General features: G+C 33.0%; 1 protein-coding gene across 11 annotated transcripts in view; it reads left to right on the forward strand.

The window, feature by feature from the left end:
* The window catches only part of PCM1 (pericentriolar material 1), a 74,801-nt gene that overhangs the window by 13,819 nt on the left and 41,593 nt on the right, over nt 1–19,389 (forward strand). For all 11 annotated transcript variants that reach the window (XM_012724894.1, XM_012724892.1, XM_012724893.1 and 8 more), the window contains 12 exons: nt 3,871–4,048; nt 6,603–6,712; nt 8,266–8,482; nt 12,154–12,355; nt 13,036–13,209; nt 13,652–13,803; nt 13,904–14,139; nt 14,460–14,614; nt 14,748–14,877; nt 15,804–15,944; nt 16,447–16,637; nt 17,014–17,217. In XM_012724894.1, the coding sequence (XP_012580348.1) occupies nt 3,871–4,048; nt 6,603–6,712; nt 8,266–8,482; nt 12,154–12,355; nt 13,036–13,209; nt 13,652–13,803; nt 13,904–14,139; nt 14,460–14,614; nt 14,748–14,877; nt 15,804–15,944; nt 16,447–16,637; nt 17,014–17,217 (2,090 nt within the window). The remainder of the gene's footprint in view (nt 1–3,870; nt 4,049–6,602; nt 6,713–8,265; nt 8,483–12,153; nt 12,356–13,035; nt 13,210–13,651; nt 13,804–13,903; nt 14,140–14,459; nt 14,615–14,747; nt 14,878–15,803; nt 15,945–16,446; nt 16,638–17,013; nt 17,218–19,389) is intronic.

Genomic DNA, 19,389 nt, shown 5'->3' on the forward strand with positions numbered 1-19,389 from the left:
TTGAAATATGCATTAGTGGTTTTTGTAAAGCTTAGAAATTTCCTAGGATGTAAAATTGAATTACAGTAATCCAGCAGTGTACAGAAACTTTAAAATTTAACTTTATTGCCACTTGTGGGAAGATGGATTGAGTTTTTAAAAAGATGGACTGGTAAATTTTTTGTTTTTATTCATAAGACTGGCTTGTATGTTAAACAGGAGTGTGTGTTTTAAGAAATTAATATGCTACACTATTTAATAAAGGAGGCATCTTTTAGTCTGAGAATTCGGCCGTGCATTGAGGACAAACTAGGGAATTCAGCTTCACATGAACAGGTTTCAGACACTGACGTTACTACAAGTCCCAAAGGGAAAGGTGACAGACCTCCTCAGAATGACAGGGAACTGAGGCCTAATAGGAAATATAGCCGAAAACGTGGATTTCCCTCAAAGGTATACTTAATATTAATTTGGGAAGTCTCTAAATGAACATCTCTTTTGTTCATACTTGCTCTTCTTTACTTATTTTTCATTGTTGTCATTACTCCTAAATATATATCACTAATGTGGTTAGTTATTAGGCTAACCTTTGCTATTGTGAAATGCTATCCTTAGTGATTTTATTTTTTCTATTAACTTGTGCTCGCTCCTCTGGCAGCTGTTTTAAAGGCCATGAAGTTGCATCCAGTTTTCTTTTATTGTTATTGAGAGCTCAAAATATAATATTCTTAAGTCTTGACATTTTAGTTGCCTTTATCTTTGACATTTGTGTTCATGTCGTGAATTATGATAGTGTTTTTATTCTCATAATCATTCATTAAACAAAAAAAATAAAGCAAGCTCTTTGTAGTATTAGTTTATATATTTTTTGAAACACTTTTTTTTTTAAGAAAAGTTACCCAATTGACTTATTTGTGAATGTTTGTTCTTTACAATGTTATTATTTTCCATGATTTGCATAAAGGCACTTAGGAAAAAGGTATAAAGACAATTACTTATGTATTCACTTAAAACAGTTTGACTAAAAGTAGCATTCATAAAGGTGCTCATTTAGCAAGTGTAAAGTAATATTTCAATAATTGAGTGTACATAAAACAAATTCCATGTTTTATAACTATCACTATATTTTTTGTTACTGTTTAAAAATGATAAAAATGTGAGTTGTAGCTTGATAATGAAATCACTGATATTCTCTAGCTCTGCGTATAGGTGTAGTATCCATTTTGTGTAATATTTTATAGTCAGGATGGCATTCTGCCATTTTTTAAAAATTGGCAGATTATTTAAAAGAAACATTCCACTACTACTCATGTTTTCGTTGTTTTCCCATTTTCATTCCCCCTTCAACTTTCTCTCATCTCTTAGAGAATTTATAAGGTTATAAAGTATCCTATTACTGTTTTTCTGTTTGATTCGTTTTATCATTTCCAGTTGTTTCATTAGACTAGTTTTCTCTCCCAAACCAGACTACTTTTCAAAGATTGTGTCATGGAATCCTTGTTAACTATTGAAACACATAATTTTGTGGCACCATATTGTGTAAAACATACTAAACGAGACTGACTCCCCCCCACTTGTGATACTGGACAAATCACAGTTTTATCTTCTCTGGGATTATAATTCCTTGCCTTTCACATGAAAAACAAATTAGAATACAAGTTGTCTGAAGTCTTTTCAGCTGTAAAAGTATATTTGGATTCATAAAGAATTACTGGAGGAACTTTAGTTGATGAGAGGAAAAGATTTAGGGTCTTCTGAATTTGGACTGTTACTTGACAGGATATTATTCAAAAGATAATTTTTTAAATCTATAAATTAAGTACTTGTTGAAGATGATCAAAAAAAGTTTAAATAAAAATTCATGTTTGGAGAGTGGCCTGGACTCCTTTTTCTGGATTCCCACTGCATGTACTATCTTCTTGGTGTAGTCTTTTTATTTCTGTTTTCTCATCCTCCTCTTATATCTGGTCTAGTTCCCACCTCTTCTCCTCAGTCAGCTCTTCTTTGTATTTGTCTAATGTGTATTTATATTCATGAAAAATTATTAAGCAGTAATAAATTCCCACTAACTTAGAAAATTATTAGGAGTTTACTTTTTAGTGACAAATCTGATGGTGATAGTTTTATAGTTTTTAGAACTTGTAATTCCAAAGTGTTACAGTGTCAGAGTTTTGCTGCAAATAAATGTAATTAATAATATGGGCTAAAGTTCTTTTAGAAAGTTTGCTTTTTAAGTGTCCATATTGATATATTGTGTAGTAAACTCGCAGTTATCTTAGGGTTGTTTTGAGGTCTAGAGAACTTCTGAAAAATGGGAGGATTATAAATTAGGTGGAGATGCATTATTGAAAGTATTTTTCTCTGGTAACTTATCTTATTTGCATAATGTTTCTTCTGATTAATTCCTCTTGATATTTTGCTCTAGTATTTGATTAGTATGAACATGGGGGAAATTTCTCTAAGTTCTTATACAGTAATCTGTAACTATTTGAATCTGGCTTTAAATTTCACCAGTGATTTTTTGAGAGTTATTTTAGACTTCAAATATCCTAATCATAGTATTTCACTACCTATTTGATCTTATTGCAGTGGCTTAATTTTGAGCCATGTACTTAAATTTGCTTACTAATACTATTGATTGCAAACTTACAGTGTGAAATATTTCCAAGTTACTCATATTTTCTTACTTACATTACTGATGAGTTCTGCTTGGATGGGTTAGAAGGAGTTTTTGCATAGTATTAGTAAAGATTGTTACCCAGGAAAGAATTCCTCTATGTCCACCGTAATTTCTGAAGGAATTGAATGTACACCGGGAAAATATTTCAGTGAATATTTTCTTTGGAAAGAAATCATTTACCTTCTTTATTTCACACAGTAACTTTCACTACTAAGGAAACTTAGTAACTATATAACCCTGGTAAAAAGTTGATAGCAATGTAAATTTATATTTGACTAAATATTCCTAGATTAATAGTGATATTTAACATGCAATTAAGTAAAAGCATAAACTATTGGATTTTTTTTTCCAAGAGACAAGTCAATGATGAAAGTGACATCATGCTATAAATTTCATGCTAATTTGCTTGTCAATGTTTTTGCATTGGTGCTTTAATTGACATTTTTTTTCCTTGGGTAACATTTGAATAGATTAACTATTAACTCTTAAAATTTCATAATTTTTTTATTAAGTGACACCTCTAATCTGTTCTCTACTAGTTAGGCAGAGTGATAATCTAGCTGTTGGTGGGAATGTTAAGCTGCTCTATTTTATGTCCTTAGATTGAGCTAAGCAAGCATTTTTTTAATTATTACTAATGAAGTACCATTGTTTTACATTCTTGTTAATTTTTTTAAGGATTTCTTTCCTCAGGTGTGGTCACCATAGATCTCCTACCACCACAGCACCCATAGTATTCCTCTATAGGTTTTTGTGTCTTCCTGCTCCCTCATGAGCATATTTTAAAGGAAAAATAGTAATGGTATTCTTAATAAAAAATATAAAATTTTCTCTCTTGTTGAATGCTTATATAATATGATGCAGTTACATTAAAGCTTTTCACATTAAGTTTATCAGAAACCTAAAACATGTATTTTAAATATTTCTGTCCTTGGCCCCCCCCCCCCTTTTTTTTTTGTCTTTCATTTGTGTGCTCTTGTTACTTAACTTCCTTTGGGAATTTCTCTTAGTAATTAGCTATGATAGTTTCTGCTTTTTACAATGAAATTACGCTTAATGTCAGAGCTATATGTGTATTTTTACTTCTTTTCCTTCAAGCCTACTAAAACAGTATGTAGGATTTATTACTAAATGTATATATACTTTGCCATTGGTAATTGAAACATGAATGTTAATAGTCGGATATAAGTATCATTGGTTTTATTTTCTAGGCCAGAGACCCTCAACAGGAACCTACAGAAGAGATAGAAAATTTGAAGAAACAGCATGATTTACTAAAAAAGATGTTACAACAGCAGGAACAATTGAGAGCTCTACAGGGACGGCAAGCTGCCCTTCTTGCTCTGCAGCATAAAGCAGAGCAAGCTATTGCTGTGATGGATGATTCTGGTATGCTACAGACTTAAAAGTGTTGTCTTTGTAAGCAAGATTCAATAAGGTGGATGCTAGTTAATCATATTATCATTTCTTGATTGATAACTAGCTTAGAAACCTACGTGTGAGGCTTACCCTGTCCTTACTTTTCTCTGGTTATGCAGAAAAGGTTGCAGGGACAACTCGAGGCCATCATACTGTAACGTGCAGACAGCCATCTCGTTCTCCTTTTCATCAGAAAGTACCTTTAAGAGGTAAAAGGGACAGACTATAGTTTTGTGTTTTTATCTCAGATTGAAAAAGCCCCTTGATGGCTTTATTTCCCCTTTTTATATTTTATTCAACTGAGATCTTGTACTTTTCTTGCCTACCAAAGAAATGTTTAAAAAAAAGTAAGTAGTAAATAAATTTTTAGAGGTTCTTTAACTTCTGAAGTCAATAGTAGTTATTTCAGTTAGATATTCTATTGTATGCAATAGTTTCTTTGAATATATAGCCTATATAGCCTTACGTAGACTTAGAAATGTTCTTCCTCTCCACATAGTTGTTTATCATTTTGGTGGAAATTGAATTCTTTAGTCTTACTATTGTAGTTTTTCTCATTACCTTCAAGAGTTTATCATTGAGCAGAAAACAAATTGCTACATACTAAAACTCAATAAATTTAAGGTCTATTCTCAATCTATACAAATCATCCTAGTATAATTTACTTCCAGGAGGTCTCTATTTTAGGTCCTCACTGAGATTACCCTGTCCTTATTCAGTTTACCCTACTGTCCACACTTTGTCTACTGGCTCAGTTTTCTGTTACATATAATTTATTTTTGTGTTTTCATCAGGCATTTTATAAATTGTAGGTAACTTATTTTTTATTACATGGTAGTATGTGATATCTGTAGTATAGAACATAGTAATAAATATATAGATTTTCATTCTCATTTTTCCTTTATAATATCCAAAATGTCTTTAAATTCTACATTTATATTTAGGAAATAGGTAATTTAGGGTTATAAAAAGTATTATAACAACCAGTTAGTATCAGTTAATAACTAACCTTTTAAACTTTAAAAAAAAATACACACACACACATACAGACACATAAATATATATATATATATATATATATATACACACACACACAACTAGTTTAACTAGCTAAACTAGTTTAACTGCCAAAGTTTGGAATACCAGATTTCACAGACTTGGTTATGTTCTTTCAAATAGTTGTATTTATATCCCCTCCTTTGATCATCACAAAATTATGGGTAGCTGTTAGTGCTTTCTTCTATATTCCCATTTTATAGGGAAGGAACTCAACACACAAGTTATCTAGGCTTATGTTGGATTTTAGTAGAGTCAGATCTCGTGAATTCTAGGTCAGGTTTTTCTAGCGCTGAACATGAACTTTCATTTTAAATTTAGCAGATAATTTCTTTTTTTAAAAAATTTGTTTTTATGAGGAAGAGACCAGGAATAGGATTAACAAGAGTTAAAATTAATTTACTTTATATACTATTTCAAAAAAATTTTTGGTTAGTAATTTTGAAGTTACTTTCCTTTTATATTTATGATACTTTTCAGGGGAAAACTGATGAAAAATCAAATTTATAGTTTTTAATAGTATATCTGTAAGAGAGGTAACATAATTGTAATGTTAGAGAATGCTACCTTGCTATCAAATCGTGAGTTATCTAGACTTTAGCTTTTTCTTTTCAAACTGGAATTTGGACTAGATAAGTGGGATTCTCCAACCCTTAAATTCTGATATCTCAGTGAAACAAAACTAGTATTTTCCTTGAAAAGAAGTAATTTATTGTATCTCAGAGTTGAAAAGAATAAGAATGGCACTTTGGGGTAGCAGAACAGTAATTATTTTCAGAATTGTCACAAGGATCCATAGCCTTAGGAAGTTAGAAACTATGGCTTTTTAGTATAAGGCTTGATTACAGGTAATTTCTTCAATAAGTTACCTTTTCTACTCTGTCAACTATGGCTGACTGGATTTGACCCACTGCATGAAATAAACTTTTGTGAGACACAACCCATACCCCTTGGTTTATGTATTATCTGTGTTTGTTTTGTCCTACAGTGTGGTTGTTTTGAGTCATTGAGATAGAATCTGTTCTCACAAAGTCTAACATTCACTATTTGAGTCTTTAAGAAAAGTTTGTCAGTTCTTGTACTAGGGCATTGCTTTTCTTGGAGAAGGTAGGGATTGAGACAGTATCAGCTGTGCTTTTTCAGGCTCCCCTTTTTCCTCCCAACCAACTTGCCTGTGCCCCACTACATGGAGTCACTGCTTTTACTCGGGATATAATAGTAATCTTATGTGTTGGGATAGAAAGAGATGAACAGCTGACCTACATTTGTTAGTATCCCTTTGTTTTCAGTAAGCTGGAAACTTCATAAAATGATAAGTTAGTGGATAAATATAAGAGTTAATTAGTTTCAAATTATGTTAGGTGAGATTTTTTTTTTAATTTCCTTGTGTTCCTTCCAAATTTATTTTTATTTTCTCAGAAAGGGTAGTGCATTTGTTTTAGTGACTAATTGTTAATTTTCTTTGTAGTTGTAACAGAAACTACAGGCAGTTTATCTGGAGTTAGTATCACATCTGAACTAAATGAAGAATTGAATGATTTAATTCAGCGATTTCATAATCAGCTTCGTGACTCTCAGGTATCTTTTTACATAATTTGAGTTTATAATTACATTAATTGAATTAGTGGTTCACAAACTACTGAACATAAACACACATACACAATGCTTTAATAAAATGCATCTTCCTTGTCATTGGGCTTACTGACACATAATTCCAATGCTGATAATTTGGGGACTAAATTTTGAAAACACAAAATTAGAAGCAAATCTGCATTTAATGATGTAATAAGTAGAATCTTTATGTTACTAGATGTCATTCTTTTTTCCTTTTAAAGATTGGTAATGGCTACAACCTTTAAACTGAACCTAGTTGTGTTGGGATATATTCTTGTATATTTTACTGACAATTTTAAGAATATTCTTTAGCTTAATTTCAGAGTTAATAAATTGATGATCTTTGTAAATTATGCAATACAAAATTTGAATATACATTCTTTGCAACATTTTGTTAATACAAAACCAGAAATAATCTAAATGTCCATGAAATGGATTGATAAATTATCATATATACATAGTGTGAAATTCTATATACCAGTTAAAAGTAAATAAACCAGAGCTAATGAATAAAAAGTAGGAGTTCAAGAAGAATATCACTTACTTTATTTTTAAAATGTTTATATATTCTAACCCATAGGAGTTAGAAAATAAAAACATGTATAAGAATGGTAAATACTTAATTCTATATTGTGGTTATCTCTCGAGAGAATAATGGAATTGGTGAATGATAACATGTAAAGCTTTAGCTACCTGTAACTTGTTACTTTTCTTAAAATTAAATGGAACTGATGGGGCCTCCCTCAAGGCCTACGCCTTAAGTGTTAATGCTGTCACTGCTTTGGCTTGAATTTGACCTCTGGCCAGAGTGCTGACCCACATATGATGCAGCAGTCCTCTCTTCCTTTTCCCATTGTTCCTCTCAGCATGAGTGTATTTCAGAAATCTGCCTGTTTTGCTCCCTACTCTGTCTCTGGTAAATCCTCTCACCCCACACACACTCTTTTGGCCTATACCCCAGTTCTATGCAAAATAAATAAATGGAACTAATGCAGATGTATCAAGATATTTAAGATTTCACAAAGCCTGATAGTGATTATTCATTATGTGATTAGTCAGAAAGCTTCAGTGGGTACTTTGAAATGTTTCATAATTTTTAGCTACAGGGATACAGAAAGAAGTAGCAAAACTGATAGATAAGATGAAATAATTAAATTTGATAATCTCAAAAGATGGCAAAGGGAAAATAAATTATTTGAAGATTTATCCATTTTCAAGTGTGTATAGCATTTAATTTAGGTCCAGGTAGTAGTAATATCCAGTGACTCCAAAACCAGTGTGAGGTTAAATGTGTCTAGAATAGCTTACACATCTTATGTGTGTACACATAATATACTCATTATGTGGCATATTAGGAGCAAAAAGAAATAGAAAAGACATACCCGTAACCACTAGCACAACCTTGGCAAATATTTCATTTTATAAATAAAGATGCAACCTTAAATTAAAGATGCAACCCTAAATTGCACTAGTCTTAATTTTCCTTTTTTTTTTTTTATACATTTATATATACATAGCCTCCAGCTGTTCCAGACAATAGAAGACAGGCAGAAAGTCTTTCGTTAACTCGGGAGGCTTCCCAGAGCAGGAATCCATCTGTTTCAGATCATTTACCGGATGAGAAAGTTCAGCTTTTTAGCAAAATGAGAGTGTTACAGGAAAAGAAACAGAAAATGGACAAACTGCTTGGAGAACTTCATACCCTTCGAGATCAGCATCTGAACAATTCATCATGTAAGTAAATCTGGCTCAACTAAAGTACACATGAGTACATATGCTGGTGCATGCTAGTTATATAGTAAAATAATTGGTGAATTAAGTGATCCCATATTCCTTAAGAATAACACAATTTTTTTTTGTGAAAAAATAAGACTTGAAGTTGAAGACTTTTTAAGTAATAAGACATTATATAAAAGCCAAGTAGAGCTATAATTCAGACAAGAGAGAGAAGAAAGTTGAACCTTGAAAGATAGACCTGATTTTAATAAGCATAGGATTTTAATAAGGGAGAGTCAGAAAAAAAAGAACTATTAGATACTTTGGTGAAATAATATTGTTTGTAGAATATGCACAATTTTCTTTTAAAGCCAAATCTTAAATTATTACTTTGATTTAAAACCTATGGATCTGATTTATAAATTTATATGAAAAAGATAAAAAGCTTACATAGTACATATGGTTTAATGTGGAAAGTCTGTAAAGGTAAATTCTATGAAAAATAGAATAGTCATCTCAGAGGGACTACGAAAGGCATAGTCATTCTAGTTACACCAGTTATGTTATATAGGAAAGGCAGTGGTCTTCCTAGGTAAGCTGTGGGACCTATTTTTCCTGCCTTACACAAGTTTTATTTGTTTAATTCATATCTAGCTGCTAGTTCTCACTTGATTTCCTTATACTGTCTTCTCAAGCCTGATTTCTGCTAGTTAGTGATAGCTACTTTTACATCAGAAATTCAACTCAGTAGGGGTAGCCTCAACTGGTTGATCTTCAACATCCATGCTACTATCTTAGTAAAGAAAAGGAAAAGTCCAGAAACATCTTGGAGTCCCTGTTCATTAGTTTTTTACAAATTACCTGTTACTCTGCAACCCCCAAAAGAATCTTACTTTTTTTTTTTTTGACCCTGAGCATACTCCTTGATTTTCCCTGAACCTCTGTTGCTCTCTTCTTAGATTAGAATCTACTCACAGTGCTTAATAGCCTTCCTAAACAGAAGAAACCATTAAAATTTTAATGTTGTACTCAAGACCTTGTGGTCATTTGATACATAAAGACTCTGCCCACTGATGTCTTAAAGAAATCATTCTTACCACCCTGCATGGGGAATCTAAGGGTATAGCAAAAGGTATAGCAGTCAAGGAATAGACTGAAGAGGTGTTATGGGAAATAGCTACAGCAACTATGGCATTAAAGTGAGCAATAAATAATTTTCATTGCTGTGAAAAAGAGAAAGTGACAGTGGTTTTGATTTTTTGTGTGTGAAGTAGCAGTGCATTATGGTGTTATATATGTAAGTTGCAGTTGTGCATATTTAGAAATGAGTGCTTATATATACTATATTGAGTTCATTGTTAAAAATCCAATCTGTCCTTCCTCATTCCATTATCCCACTTCTCCTGACTTAACCACTCCACCTCCCTTTGGGTAGCCACTAATTGGTTTAATTAAGTTTTTGTTTCATTTAGTTCATCTGCTTGTTCTCTATACCACATATGAATAAAATCATATGTCTGATTTCACTTAAGCATACCACCCATGCTGTTGCATGGCAGGATATCATCTCTTATTTTTCATGACTGAATATTCTGCTGTGTATAAATAACACATTTTTCTTCATTGTCACTTGATGAACTCTTGGGTTATTACCAGTTCATGTAACTAATGCTCCAGTAAACATGGGAGCCTGTATCTGTCTTCACATTAGTTGTTTTTTGTTTTATAAATCGGGTAAATACTCAGATAGGATAGATAACTGGATCATATGGAATTTATTTTCAATGTTTTGAGAAATCTCTACACTGCTTTCCATTAATGGCTTTTCAATTTATATTTCCACCAGTAGTGAGAAAGGGTTCCCTTCTCTATATTCTCTCCAAGCTTGTCATTTCCTTTTAGATAGTTCTCACAAGAATGAGGTGATATTTCATTGTTCTTACTTGCTTTTACGAGGACAGTGTTAGGACAGTGGTCTAGTTTTGTTCTTTTGTATATGACTTTCCATTTTCCCCAACACCATTTACTAACTTTCCTTATAAGCCCTTGTAATTTCTTGGCTTCCTGTAAATTGGTTGGGGGAACAGAGGAGGTGTTATTTTTTTGTCTCTCAATTCTGCTCCATTCTCTTTGTGTCTGTTTTTATTACAATACCAAACTATTTATTAATTATTATCAGTAGTAGAATTTAAAGTTGGGAGAATGATACTTCCATATTTCTTCATTTGCTTCAGCAGTGTTTCTGATAGTAGGGGCCTTATTTGTAGTTGCAAGTAAGTATCATAGTTTTATGTTCTATTTCTGTGAAGAATGTCACTGAGATTATGTTAGAAATTGCATTGAATCTGTATTTTAATAATGTTAATTCTTCTAACCTATAAATGTGGAATATCTTTGCATCTCTTTGTGTCTTCTATGTCTTTCAACAATGCCTGATAGTTTTAGGTTTATGGATTATTTCCTCCAGATACCGGGTTAAATTTATTCCAGGGTACTTAATTCTTTTGTGGTCACAGATGGAAACTTGGTTGCACTGGTGTCTAATTGTGTTTTCCCAATCCAGACCACAGCCTCCAGGTATTTCTCCCCACCTGTCTTCCATCCAGTGAAATGTGAATCTTCTCCCTGTCCCCTCTAGTGCATCTTTGTTAGTGTCTTAGGCACTAAGAATACTTAAATCTCACTACTAGCTGTGGGACTCTCTTAGTGTTGTATCCCTCCAGTTAATTGTTAGTTGTTGTTTTTGGATGCAAAATAAGGAATCTTTTCTGTTAACATTGTGGTGTGTTCCTTGATAAGTTTTTAAGTAGTAGTAGAATTGCTAAATTCTTAATCTTATTTATTTTCCCTGAAGGCGTAAAATATAGAAAAGTAACTAATATGTATTTCAAAGACTAGAGGATTAACTAATTAGACAGGTTTATTGCTGAATTGTATTTCATAGTATTTTATACCACAGTCACTTGATCAATTTTGCTTTATCTTTTGAAACAAGAATAGTTTTAAAGGTCAGCTATGATTCCTCTGATTTATAGATTTGGAACACCCTTTGGGACCTAACCTGTTGGGTCTGTCATAAAGATGTGTACATGGTATACTGCACGTCATTATACAGCAACCCTTTTTAACTTACCCAAGAACCGGCTGTAACATAGGCATGTGCCCTCCCTGGTGGCGCAATAAGTTAAAGCACAGCACTATGAAGCTATCTGAAGCCATTGCAGCACGAGTTCCATTCCCAGCTAGGGGGTGACCTACATGGTTCGGCAGACCTCTCCTAATCCTCCTGCTGCTCCTCTCAGCAGTGTATTTCAATAGATCTTACTTTTCTGCTCCCCAATGTGTCTGGTGAATCCTCTCACTCCCTGCACTTCTGGCCTGTACCCCAGTTCTTATATGCATAAATAAATAAATCTTTAAAGAAAAAAAAAGGCATACTCCAAATACTTTCCTAAGGTAGAGTATCATAGTTGCCATTAATACCCTCCATTCTTTTCTTGTTCTTTCACTTCTGTTTTTAACTTTGGTTGAGGGATATATTATTAAACAAGTGGCATGGCTCTTGTATCCCTAAATTACTAAAATTTAAAACTGTAGAATTTAAGCTGTTATTAATTTTGATGTATCCAGTCAAATTGTGAATGTTAGTAACTGGTCTTCATACTTATTTATTTATTTTTTTTTGTTAGTTGTGCCTTCTTCAGCCTCTCCACAAAGGAGTATGGATCAAAGAACTACAGCCTCAGCTCCCTCTGCTCCTGTGGGCTTAGCACCAATTGTCAACGGAGAACCCAATAGCCTCACCTCACCTGTTTCTTACCCTGCTGCAGCTCTAGTTTCCCAGAATGAGAGTGAAAATGAAGGTCATCTAAATCCAACAGAAAAACTCCAGTAAAACATTTTTACAAACATTACTTATATAGATTAAAATTAAGTAGCGGGAATAAATTCTGAGGATTTTTTCCTTTATTCAAAAAATCTAGACCCCAGGCTCTAGAATCAGATAGTCCGGAAATTGTATCTCATAAAACTGTGTGACTTTGGACAAATATCTTACCCTCATCAAGCCTCTGATTCTTCAAGTGAAAAATATCAATGATAAAATACCTTCTTATAAAGGTGCCTTAGAGTTTAAGAAAAAACCATTGGCATAGTTCTTGGCACTTAGAAAAACTCAACAAATTTATTATTTTTGGTAAACATATAATTTGTAGATCTCTGTATGTTGCAGTCAATGCCTGCATACCCATTTTGCCTGAGAGGTAATTTTTAAATTGAATACCCAGTACTTCACATTTTTAAAACTTATTCAGAAACCAGGGAATATTTTTTACATTTTTATGCTGTTAACATTAATACATACTTAAAGTGATACTTGAAAATGCTTTTCTTCCTGACACAGCATAAGAAATTACAGTGATGAGGTTTTAAGTGTAAAATTCATTACCTTACAGTCACACCCCCCCCCAACTGTTTGACTAGGTTTAAATTTTATGCTGCCTGCTATTATATGAAAGTAATGTAAGTTTTTAGGTTGCAGAAAAAAGCTGTTAATATTTTTTACTTATCAGGAAATTAAATGAAGTTCGAAAGAGATTGAATGAGTTGAGAGAACTAGTTCATTATTATGAACAAACATCAGATATGATGACAGATGCTGTAAATGAAAATACAAAAGATGAAGAAACAGAGGAGTCAGAATATGATTCCGAGCATGAAAACTCTGAACCTGTTACTAACATTCGGTAATTTTTTAAAGTTTAATTTTCTAACTTATTTATAATTTAGTACTTTAAGTAGAGAACATAGCCATCTCAGTAGAGTGTTGTCTTTCACTGAAACTTATAAATCTGCTATATTTGTCATAATCATATTTGCCCTGTAAGGAAAATAAATAAGGAAGTATTCATTTTGTAGTTCAGTAAATTTGCTATTAGATCAAATGCAAGTAAATTATGAACTTCACTTGACCTTCACTTCTTTATTTTTAGGTATAATTAATGTTTCAGGTTTTTTTCTTCTTAATTTTCCAAATAGCAAAAAGTTAATAAAAAGCGAGAGCCAGTTATTATTCAGTTTGATCTGAATTTAAATAGAATATAGTCAGTGATATTCATGAGGTTTGATATTGTTGCAGTTTTAAAACTTTTTATTTATCTTAAATAAAATCAAGCTTTTTTCTTTCAGAAATCCACCAGTAGCTGCCACCTGGAACGAAGTAAATAGTAATTCTAATGCACAGTGTGTTTCTAATAATAGAGATGGGAGATCGGTTAATTCCAATTGTGAAATTAATAATAGATCTGCCAACATACGGGCTCTAAATATGCCTCCTTTAGGTATGATTGATATATTCACAGTTTTGCTGTATTTTGGAAATTGAATTCCCTTTCATTAGTACTCTTTATAAAAAATGATTTCGATGATAATTCTTTTCAGCAGATTGTCGATATAATAGAGAAGGAGAACAGGGGATTCATGTTGTACAGGATGAAGATGAGGAAGAAGAGGAGGAAGCAGAAGAAGAAAGAGTCAGTGGTGCTTCTTTATCTAGTCCTAGGAGCAGTTTGGTTGATGAGGCTCCAGAAGATGCTGAATTTGAACAGAAGATCAATAGACTTATGGCTGCAAAACAGAAACTTAGACAGCTACAAGATCTTGTTGCCATGGTGCAGGTAAATACTGCTTTTTTTAAAAGTTTTATCAAAAATAATAGTGCTTTAAGGTAAAATTCATGTCTGATAGTTATGTTGGTATGATTATATTAGTCTACTTTTATTAATGAATTTACTATATTTCAAGTTTAAGGCTCTATAACATATTCCATATACTAGAGAAGCAAACCTTTTAGAGTGGGTTGGTAGAAGATAAACTTGTTCTCTAAAATTCATTTAGTTTCTCTACTGCTTTAATTTTTATGTATGTTTTACAAATGGGTAATTTTAAGGTATGAATTAAGTAACATCCAGATTGTAATACAGTGGTGCTGTTTTAGGATGATGATGCAGCAGAGCAAGGAGTTATTTCTGCCAATACTTCAAATTTGGATGATTTCTACCCAGCAGAAGAAGGCATCAAACAAAATACAAATAACTCTAGAGGAAATGCCAATAAAACACAGAAAGATGTTGGGGTAAATGAAAAGGCCAGGTGTGTTAAAGTTATATTTAATTAAAATGTAGTGATTATTCTAGAGATGTTTTTAACCTAGGTGCTATATTATATAACATGCTTATTGCTACCAGATATATTGAAGTTCACAATAATGTCCATTCATTTGTAGAGAAAAATTTTATGAGGCTAAACTACAGCAGCAACAGAGAGAGCTCAAACAATTGCAGGAAGAAAGAAAGAAATTGATTGAGATTCAAGGGAAAATTCAAGCACTGCAAAAGGCATGTCCTGACTTACAGGTAATTAGGAAATGTTTTTCTTTCCATTTAGCAGAAAAAAGATCTTTAAAATCTAATTGCAGTTGAAAGTACTGTCTTTCTAGTACTTTTAGGAGGACAAGTAACTAGTAGGAGAACAGGTAAAATGGGAGGGGGCTATACATTTACACTGTGGAAAAGATAGCACATAGGAGGACTGAACTTGGATTGTATCATTTCTGTCACTCAGTAGAATACAATTTTAAAACATTTGTTAACTATTAAAATATTCTCATTTGAGCTTTTGTAGTTATAGATTAGTATTTCCCTACTTTACTGATTTAAAATAGACTTAAAACCCTTAAGCCACCATGAATTATCTAAGGAAATTAATTAAAACATTTGAATGCTAAACATGTATACTTTGGCTTATTATATAATACTTTATGCATGGGCTTCTCAGATTAAACAGAGAATAAACAGTCTTTGACCACAGTAAATAATCAGGAGTAGGAGGTCAGTATGGGAAGAGAATACCATTTCTTCTTGATTTTTTTTCCTACAGTTGATTGGTAGCTTTATTCTTCAGTCAGGTTTTATTTTTCAAAGAAAGGGAAACGTATCAAGTGTTTTTAAATACAAATTTTCTAGGCACTTAACCTTTTCTATTTTATCTAATCCTTTTCTCTGATTGGAGTAGTGTCCAGAGGACCATATGCCAGTGTTGGATTTTGTGTATGAAATTTATTCCTCTTCTTTCTTGTTCTTAAGGGTTATTACTAATCAACTTTAGCTGGAATATTCATGTTTGTTTTCCTATGTCAGTATTACTTTGGGTCATGATAGCAATTCAGGTCTGATAATAAAATAAACAGGGTATTAGAACTCTAGTAATGAAAGTAACTTCTTTATGAAATTAACATAACTACTTTAATTTCTCCTAATAGTTTTTACTAATTCTTTTTTAGCTTTCAGCCACTGGTGCCAGTAATTGTCCGACAAAAAAATACATGCCAGCTGTTACTTCAACCCCAGTTATTAATGAAAATGAAACTAGTACAAGCAAATCTGTTTTTGAGCCTGAAGACTCTTCAGTAGCAGATAATGAGGTATTATACATTGTGCTCTATTACTTCTGAGCTTTAAGTCACATCTTTAAGTCATGAGACTGATTTTTAAATGTAGTCTGTTTTATATCTTTTAATTGGGGGAAGAAATAATACTTCCAAAAGTAATTAAGTTGGGATCTTTTTAAAATAGTCTTTCTGTTTATTAGCTAATATTTGGCAGAATTATGTGATGGATATAGCAAATAGTAAAGTTAGAGAGACCTATCCTTTGGCATTTATTCATATGTAATTTTTAAAATACATCATAACTCTGAATATTGTTCAAGTATATATTGGTGCTGGTTTTTTTTTTCATTAAATGAATATTGGCCTAATTTTTCCTTATTCATTAAAATACTACTTAGTATACAAAGATACTGAAGTGTAAAAAAGGATAGAGTGAAAATAGAAAGTTTTGTGGTACTAATTCTATTCGTCTTATTTTCTAAGACTAAATCAAATCCAAAATTTACACTAACTTGATTCTAATTTGGAATAACAGTTGTGGTCAGAAACGCGAAGACATGAGATGTTAAAGGAAGAGCTGAGACAGAGAAGAAAGCAGCTTGAAGCTCTGATGGCAGAGCATCAGAGGAGGCAAGGTCTGGCTGAAACAACATCTCCAGTGACTGTTTCATTGAGAAGTGATGGATCTGAAAACTTATATACTCCTCAGCAAAGTAGAACAGAAAAGTAAGAGTTGATTAAACTATTTTCTTAAAAATCACCTTTCTAAGGCCTGTTAGCCAGGCAGCCTTATCACAGGGAGAGTTGGAAGTTGGAGAAGGGGAAGTGTTTAGTTTGATAAACTTTACAGGGGGTATGATTACTGTCGTAATTAATTTGAAACAGTTTTGTGGAAGGCACAGTAAACATATTCTGTGTAACAGCAGTGGAGATAAGTATCAGCTGTTTTGTAGTTACTGTGCTGAAACAAATTTTTTATACATACACAAATGCATATATATGTATATATATATGTAATATATTTGGTACAAAATCTAGTACATAGTAATTGATAAAGTATTTAGTTTATCTCCACAATGATCTTGTTTTATTTAATTCCTAGAACAATGGCAACTTGGGGAGGTTCTACCCAGTGTGCACTAGATGAAGAAGGAGATGAGGATGGGTACCTCTCTGAAGGAATTGTTCGGACAGATGAAGAGGAAGAAGAAGAAGAGCAAGATGCTAGTTCCAATGATAACTTTTCTATCTATCCTCCTAACAGTGTGAATCATAACTCTCATGGTGTAAAGGAAACTAAAAATAGGTTAGTTTCACAGTTTTAATTTTTTTGTCTAATTTGAGGAGTTTAGCTCTGATTCCAAGCAACTCCATTTCCTTGAACCAAGTGAGTATTCTGCAATTCAATTCAATTCTGACACTAACTTCTTAGAGTTAGGGTGGACCACAAGTTAAAGAGCTCAGATCCACAAGACTGCCCTCACTTCAAATGCCGGTCATAAATGCCAAGCCCTTGAGTACTGACACACTTCTCTCTGACTTAGCTATGAATTTAGATTCCAACAGTCCTTTCTGTAATTTGCTAAAACAACTCATAGACATAGGAAACATTTAGGTTTATAATAACATTGAGTTTTTATAAAAGCTACAACCTGGTGACAGTCAAATGGAAGAGAAGCATTGAGGAAGGGGGGGGGTGTGTGCTTCCTTCTCAGCACTTCATTATATCCACCAACCCAGAGTTATTTGTTTTATGTAGGCATCCCTATGTATATGTAATTAATTAACTCATTGGCATTGGTGATGAAGCTTGAAGTCTCCAGCTTCATCTAGGTTGAAAATTTCAGTCCTCTTCCTACTTGGTTTTTCTTTCCTTTTTTTTTTTTTATAATAGTTTATTTTTACATCATTTTGTACTTTTTTTTTTTTTTTCATCTCAGTTGTAATCCCTGTGGGTTTCTAATCACTGAGTCACCCATGTGCCATCACCTAGTCCCGTGCACTTCCCTCCCGTTTCCCCACTCCACCCCCACAAAATGTCTATGGTATATGGCTGTTTATTATTGTTTTCTCGCCTGGTCCATTATATTCCTGCTATGAAAGAAACCATCTGGTATTTTTTTTTTTTCTTTTTCTTTCTGGCTTATCTCACTAAGCATGATCTTTTCCAGCTCCATCCAAGTTGCTGCAAAAGACATGTTTTTTTTTTTTTTTGGTTGTTGAGTAATATTCCATTTTATATATGTACCACATCTTTTTAATCCAGTAATCTACTTTTGGGCATTTGGGCTGCTTCCATGTTTTTCCAATTGTAAGTAAAGCAGGGATCTTTTTGAATCAGTGTTTTTGTGTCTTTTGGGTAGATACCTAGGAGTGGGATTGGTCGTAGGGAAGCTCCATGTGAAGCAGTTTGAGGAACCTCCAAACAGTTTCCATGGTGGTTGTACTAGTTTGCATTCCCATCAGCAGTGCAGGAGAGTTCCTTTTTCTCCACATCCTCGCCAGCGTGTTGCTAGTTGTTTGAAGATGTACCATTCTCACTGGGGTGAAGTGGTATCTCATTGTGATTTTAATTTGCATCTCCATTATTACAAGTGATGTTGAACATTTGTTTGTTGGCCATCTGCATTTCCTCTTTGGAGAAGTGTCTTTTTAGCTCTTCTGCCCATTTTTTGATGGGATTGTTTACTTTATTTTTGTTGAGTTTTGCCAGTTCTCCATATATTTTTGTGATCAGGCCTTTATCATTGGTTTTGTGTGAGAAAATTTTTTCCCAATTAGTGGGCAGGCTGTCTGTTTTTTGTAATGTCTCTTTTGCTGTACAGAAGCTCTTTAACGTGATGTAGTCCCTTCTGTTTATCCTTGCCTTCACTATTGTGGCATTGGGTGCTCTATCTTTAAAGATGTCGCTGAAGTATATGTCGTGCAGTGTTTGGCCCATCTTTGTTTCCAAGTATTTTATGGTTTCCGTCCTTATGTCTAGGTCTTTATCCACTTTGAGTTGATTTTTATGAGTGGAGTGAGGTAGTGATTTAGTTTCATTTTTTTGCATGTAGCTTCCTAGTTTCCCCAGCACCATTGCTGAACAAACTTTCTTTGTTCCATTGTATCTTCTTTGCTCCTTTGTCAAAAATTAGCTGTCCATAAACTTGTGGGTTTATATCTGGGTTTTCTATTTGAATCCACTGGTCTGTATGTCTATTCTTGTTCCAGTACCATGCAGTTTTGATTATTATGGCTTTGTGTAATAGCTTGAAGTTTGGGATTGTAATGCCTCCATTTTGTTTTTTCTTAGACATGAGGGTTTTGGCTGCTCGAGGTCTTTTGTTGTTCCATATGAATCTCATCAACATTTTTTCTATTTCTTTGAGATTTTTATTGGTATGGCATTAAATCTGTATATTGCTTTTGGCAGGATGGCCATTTTGATGATGTTAATTCTCCCGATCCATGAGCAGGGGATGTCTTTCCATTTCAT

Source organism: Condylura cristata, unplaced genomic scaffold (assembly GCF_000260355.1).
Source record: "Condylura cristata isolate star-nosed mole 26May11 unplaced genomic scaffold, ConCri1.0 scaffold00014, whole genome shotgun sequence".
In the NCBI taxonomy this organism is placed as follows: Eukaryota; Metazoa; Chordata; class Mammalia; order Eulipotyphla; family Talpidae; genus Condylura; species Condylura cristata.